The sequence below is a fragment of the Condylura cristata genome, unplaced genomic scaffold (genome assembly GCF_000260355.1).
Source record: "Condylura cristata isolate star-nosed mole 26May11 unplaced genomic scaffold, ConCri1.0 scaffold00045, whole genome shotgun sequence".
Lineage (NCBI taxonomy): Eukaryota > Metazoa > Chordata > Mammalia > Eulipotyphla > Talpidae > Condylura > Condylura cristata.
The window spans coordinates 3,443,971-3,450,824 of record NW_004567146.1 but is presented as its reverse complement, the minus strand read 5'-3'; the positions used below and the strand labels follow the sequence as shown (position 1 = coordinate 3,450,824).

The window sequence follows — 6,854 nt, the reverse complement described above, 5'->3', positions numbered from 1 at the left end:
AGCAAGATGAGATGCTCTTATGTGCTTGCCAACATTTCCTTCTAGGATTAGTTTTGTCTATTCCTTTGTTTTTTTTTCTCTGTATTCCACATATGAGTGAAATCACCTAGTACTTGTCTCATCTTTTGAATTATTTTGTGCATCATAATACTTTACAGTTGCATCCATGTGGTCACAAGTGACAAGATTTTGATATTTTTAATGAGTGGTACTCCATGTGTAAATATACTAACTTGAATAATTTTCAGTGTGTTCTATTTATACAGACATGGAATTTCCAAATACATTTTTTTCTGTGCTAGATCTTAACCAAAAGGCCAAGAAGTGATACATTTTTTTTCTAATCCAATATCTTATTTCTATATTTTGCTTTGTGGACTGTCTATTCTTATCATGATATTTAATAGAAATATTGATAGCATGAAAGCCAGGAGTTAAGGATCATTGCATGCTGACTTACAATAGCAATATTTAATTTTGGTAAAATTAGAAAGAAATAGTTACCCTCATGTCCTATTTCAGGATGTATAACTTTGTGTGTCTCTTTAAGAGTGATTTAACAGTAGTTAGTGATATTAAAAATAGACATAATCTTTGTGTGTAGTATACAGTGGGAAAAATAAGTATAAGGATGGTAAATACAATATTGTAAAACTTGCAGAAACAATAGGGGGATAAACCTAAATATCTGTAAACAAAGGACTAGATAAGTAAATTCAAGGATACTGAGGGAAAAAAAATGTGGCAGACCTATGACTGATCATGGAAAGATTTCTAAGATACATTGGTGGGAAAACAAACAGAGAATATAGTTCCATATATATAAAAGGAAAAATAACACATGAAAACTGATTTGCCTGTGTTATATACATGAAAGAATATGTAACTCCACAGAAAATTTCTACAAGGATATAGGTAAAAAAAATTTTTTTCCAATGATTTCTAAAACTGGAGTACAGTATGGAGAGTGGATGCACCATTACTTTAAACTATTCTGTCTAGTTTGAATTTTTAACAAAGTGGCCATGATAATTTAAGCATTAAAGATTGGTAAGTAACAGATTTTGAGTGACATTGCATGAAGGACTCATAGTAAAAACTATGGGCTTTCAAGGTTAGACTCTATGATATTAGCTTTTCAGAGCATCTTTCTATTTTATGGACTTCCAGTTGCTGCTTCCATTTTGTTTGTCATAGAATAAATCTTTAAAAAGTTAAAAACAAAGAACAAAGTTTCAATTTCTGACTCTTTTCTAATTTGTATTATAGTGAGGAGGAAATGTCTCTCAGACACCTGGGGATTGAAATATTGGATTCTACCTGCCCTCTCAGTTTCATCATCTGGAAAATGAGGTGAGTACACTATCTGCCATATAATGTCACTATGATCAAACAACACTGAAGAGCATTGACACTTAAACACTCTAAAGGGGCAATTGTAAATTTAGGTCCATTCTAAATCTCTTTTCTGCATTGTTTTGACAATAGAGAGGATGTGATTGAATTCATACTTAGCAAGATAAAACCAATCATGATTTGTGGTAACCTATTCATACTCTTCCCCTAAGAGTATTGAAAGAAATAATAATACCTACATCAGAGCTATTGACTTAGGAATGTATTTATTGGTACTGTAAAATCTAGACACAATTTTTAGTGTCACCGATGAAAAATATCTTAACAATTACACAGAAACCAAAGCATAGAATAATCGATCATCAAATTACAATAAATTTATTCTCCAGAAAAGCTTAACTGTAGTTAAACAAGTCATTGGTTCTAATATCAATTGGACATTCCAATTAAATTTTCTATCTTCATAAAACATCAATAAGATATTAACTCCTGGGCCTGCAAATCTATAACCCTGTAATTTGGTAGGAAAGAATGAGACACCTCCATCACTGTGGCTGTGGAAATGTAAAGTCCCTCAAGTTGATAAGGTAATTTTAGTTTGAAAAATGAAGCAGAAACATCCAAACTTTATTAAGCACCAGAGCCAGTGGACTGGACTTTGAGTCAAAGTAGAATCTTTATCTCCCACCCTGCCACTGGTCTTTTTAGATAGCACTGATGCTCAATATGTAAATAAGGAAGATTTTGTGTAAAATTGCTAATGTTAGGGGTTCAGAGAATGTTTTATGTGTGTGTTTGATTAAGTCTGTGGTTGGTTCAAGGGTACACTTTAATGTGATATAGAAAACAACATGAAACTAGGCCATCTTCCAGGAGTAGGTCAACACTTGCTCATGGGCCAAAGGTGGTGTAGGCTCAAGTGAAGTCACTTTGGTTTTCATGCATTTCTTAATTCAGTGAATTAATTGGGCAGGTCATTTATATTATTTGGACTTGAATTTCCTCAGTGAAAAATGAGGAATATGGGATAAATCATTTCTGATAACCCTTCATACCCCAGAAGTCCACAACAAGGTGTTCTCTAAACCTCCCTTTACCTGGAGCACTTCTTTTTCTTGAAAATCCACCCAGCCCTCAGATGATTGCTAATTATATTTTAATAACTGCATAACATTGTATTTGATAAGTATATACCAAGAACATGTTGCAAGAGATCACATTTATGGACACAAAATATTTTGTGATTATTTTATCTTTAAAAGTGCTTGCAACAATTGTCCTATACATATTTTGCCTAAAAATTAATAATAATCCTCCAAACATCCTAACAATTTGGTAATTGATATCCTGTTTTATCAAATCTGATCATCACTGTGTACTATCAGACTTTTGGAATTTTGCTGATCATATAAGTGAATTAATGAATTTCACGGTAATTTGTTGTCTTTCAAGTGAGTTTCAGAATTCATTAATGTGTTCAAGTTTCTCTTACCTTACATCAAGAAAAACTTCCTATCCTTATACTTCATTAATTTTTCTACTGGTTTCTTAGGCATTCGCTTATTGACTTATAGAACTCTTTATAAATTTAAGATGCTAGGCCCTACAAATAATACTGCTCTTCACCTAGTTTTCCTATGACTTTATTAGTAACAGATTTTAAATAAGAACTCCTCTGTGGGGAATGTCATAGTCAGAATTATCTTTTTCAGATACTTTTTGATCTTTGTTTTTTGGTGTTTGTTTTTTGTTTTTTTTGTTTGTTTGTTTGTTTGTTTTTTTTTTTTTGTCAAACAAATTGTAGATTATGGACATGTCTGATGATTAAAAAACCCAAACAGAACCAATAGTGAAATAGGTGTTAGAAAGTGGAAGAATATTTCTCTAACAACAACTGGTCATTGGCCAATGATCTAATTCTACATAGAAAAACCATATCACATAGTCACTCATTAACACTAGTTTCCTCCTCTGCTCCTGCTGCTATCCCTCTCCTTAGCTCCACTTCTGGCTTGCCCTCTGCCTTACAGCCTTCGCCAAGGATGAGAATACTGAATATCAGAGCAGAAATATTTCACATCACCTCTCTCCATTTTCACTAGCAAGGCAGAGTGTAATGGAAAAAAAAAAAAGTTACTAACCAACTGTACCATGATTGCATTAATGTTTATTGTGCATTGACAGTGTTTTTGGCATCATATAAAAAGTAGGCAAATTGAAAAGGACATTAATATACTTGACAATGCACAAATAATATTGACCAAGGCTCTTAAGTTACATGAACCCTTAGCTAAATAATCTCATGGTCCAAGAACACTGCCTACAGATGTAAATCTTAGCTAGTACAGGGACTTAGCTTGTAGAGTTAATATTCATGTACATAGTCACTAACTTATATCTTATAGAATTACCAAAATACTGAATCCAGTGTGACATTGCATGCTTTCTCTTCTCTGTTAAACAAGTCTTTTTTTCCATTGTTAGAATGTATTCAGTCTTCTTTATAATGCAAGTCACAGAGAAAAGACTAAGAATATGCTTAGCTACCAAATGAAGCAATAACTGATGCTTTTAATCTTTATTTTTTTATTACTTTGAGCTTTATAGTCCTCTTATATTTTCTAAGAAATATGAAATTGAGGACTCCAGAATTCATCATAAGTTGCATAGAACCATTGTTTCTCTGTCAATTTGTATTTAAGTACATATATAATTTACATTTTTTTCTGAATTGAAATACTAAGCACCTCCCTGATTTGCAAACAACTTCAAAGACGCTTGCAATATCCTATGAATAATATGGAATTCATTCTATCTAATCTATAACATTAAAAATAAGGAGACTTGGACAATATATACATATGCTGCTGACACCAAACCTAAGAAGCAAATATTGCAATGAGTGGATGCATCAAATAAGCTAAGAAAAAAGAAAATTTTATTATACCAGAGAAATAGGACAAATTGTGAATAACCAAATTAGGAATAACCAAAATATTCAATATGTAAGAAAAAGTTAAGCACACAATTACACATTAATAAAGTGAAATCCATATTATAAAATAAATTTTCTAATGTGTCAGTATATAAAAATATATTAGTTGAGTGAAAATATCAAAAACTCAATTTATTCCTTTAGATTGCAAGATATAAAAATATGTGCTCAATTGGAAATAATCATAGTTTTAGTAACATGAATAACACACAGAATCTCTGAATTCTTAATTTTTAAAAGTATCACTAAATATTTTGAAATAAATTGTACTTTAATTACAAACATTGAAAAAGTGGTAAAATTATGTTTCGTTAGTAAATCAGAATTGATTTTATGTAAATTTGCTACATCTCTTTAAAAAAAACTCCAATTTGACAACTCAGTAATACATCCTTAGCAAAATAACTGGTGTGGTACTGTGAACAAGAAGAGGTTCTTCATGCCCATTCGAGATGATGTTCCCTCATGGTGACCCTAACTTTCCCAGGAGGCCACATGACGGTTTCTCAACTTTCTCATGGCTGATTTAAAATCTTCATTCCTTAAAGAGTAGACAATCGGATTCAACAGGGGTGTGCAAACAGTGTAGAACACAGAAAGGATCTTATCCACAGGAAGTCTGCTAAAAGGCCATATATAGAAATAAATGAAAGGCCCAAAGAAAAGAATCACCACTGTGATGTGGGCAGTTAATGTGGAAAGTGCCTTGGAGGACCCACTGGAGGACCTGCGCCTGACGGTGATCAGAATGACAATGTAGGAAATTACTAAAGCCACAAAACAGGTCGATGCTATCAGGCCACTGTTAGTTAGGGTTAAAATGTCCATCTCATAAGTACCCATGCAAGCCAGCTCTATCACCAGGGGAAGGTCACAAAAGAAGCTGTCTATCACATTGGGGCCACAGAACGGCAGCCGCACTGTGAAAATCAAGTGAATTACAGAATGCAGGATACCCACAGCCCAGGCAACAATCACAAAAATTATACAGAGTTTCTGAGTCATAATTGTGCTGTAGTGCAAGGGCTTGCAGATGGCTATAAATCTGTCACATGCCATCCACACTAGCAACACCATCTCACTCCCAACAAAAGCATGAAGAAAGAATACTTGGGCCATGCAGCCCACGAAGGAGATAGTCTTGTGTTCAACAAAAAAGTCCACCAGCATCTTGGGGGTGGCAAAGTTCGACTGGCAGATATCAATGAAAGAAAGGTGACTAAGCAGAAAGTACATAGGAGAGTTCAAATGGGAGTCAGAGGAAATGATAATGATAATCAAGGTGTTACCCAGCACTGATGTCACATACACTATAAAGAAGATGGAAAACAAGAAAATCTGAAGTTCCCAAGAATTAGAGAGTCCCAGAAGCACAAACTCAGACACCACTGATTCGTTTGCGTGAGCCATGTTTCCCGCCTATGTCACCTGAATATAAGAGAGTCAGGAAAATATTACAATGATGGGTACATATCTAGTGAATTCTACACAATAGAAATATGATAAGCTGTCATTTAAAAGTCATGTTAATTTAAAAACTATACAAAACTTCATTAAATTAATATTTAGCCATTATTGCTAAGGGAAGTAGCAAACGTACAAAAGAGGGTAATAGTTATGGAACCTATTATAATTAGAAATGTATACATATTAAAAAATAAAATGTAAAATGCAAGTCAGATTAGAAAATATAGTGATGCATTCATATACTAGATATTACCAACATAACAGAAATTATGGCAATGTATTATAGACTAGTTACTATATAAATTAAATTTTAAGTGTTTTGATTTCACTCACCAATACCAAACAAAAAAGCTTATCAGTAGTAAGGAATAGTGATTCAGAGGAAAAAATATGAAGGACACATCCTTGAAGGCAGGACTTGAATGGCCTGGTTGGCAAAGAGAAGGCGTGCTAAGAAATACTAAAATTAAGTTAAGAATAGCAAAACAAAAGCAACTTGTACAGGCAATTAGCATTGAGTAGAAGACTAAGTGGTCTAGATGAGTATTCCTGAAATCGCAACATAAAAAGTTTCACAGTGTTTTAAGAAACTTAGTAGAAACAATTTACCATATTGTGGATGCAAGAGGCATCAGTGACACTCTCAGTTTCTGTGAAGCTCGAGAAATCCTTATCACAACTATGAGTCAAAAATTGCCTTCTATCACTTACAGTTTGCCCCAGTCTCTTTTGACTCTGCTTTTTTTCTCTACCTAAACTCCTGATACACATGATTTATCAAAATCTGCAACACCTTCATAAATGGTTGTACTGGAAATATTCCACATCACTAAACACAATTCATTGTGAGTATATAGTAGAGTCCTAGGTACCAAAGAACATAATAGGCATTATTTTTGTACAAATCATCTAATCTTTGAAAAATAATTTTTCTGAAATATGCAAATTTCCTACAAATTTCACCTTTGCAAATCTATTAAATAAAGCATGTCAAATTTCACTCTTAAAAATGCAAGAAACAGGCCCTCCCTGGTGG

General features: G+C 33.2%; 1 protein-coding gene across 1 annotated transcript; it reads right to left on the bottom strand.

Moving 5' to 3' along the window:
- Positions 1-4,825: 4,825 nt before the first annotated feature.
- Positions 4,826-5,761, bottom strand: LOC101636555 (olfactory receptor 4K1-like). The gene has a single exon (XM_004694702.1). The coding sequence runs from the start codon at positions 5,759-5,761 to the stop codon at positions 4,826-4,828; it is 936 nt and encodes a 311-aa protein (XP_004694759.1).
- Positions 5,762-6,854: the final 1,093 nt, after the last annotated feature.

Bases quoted from the DNA above. Each gene is read 5' to 3' on its own strand.
- LOC101636555 (XM_004694702.1), bottom strand. From the start codon at position 5,761: ATGGCTCACGCAAACGAATCAGTGGTGTCTGAGTTTGTGCTTCTGGGA.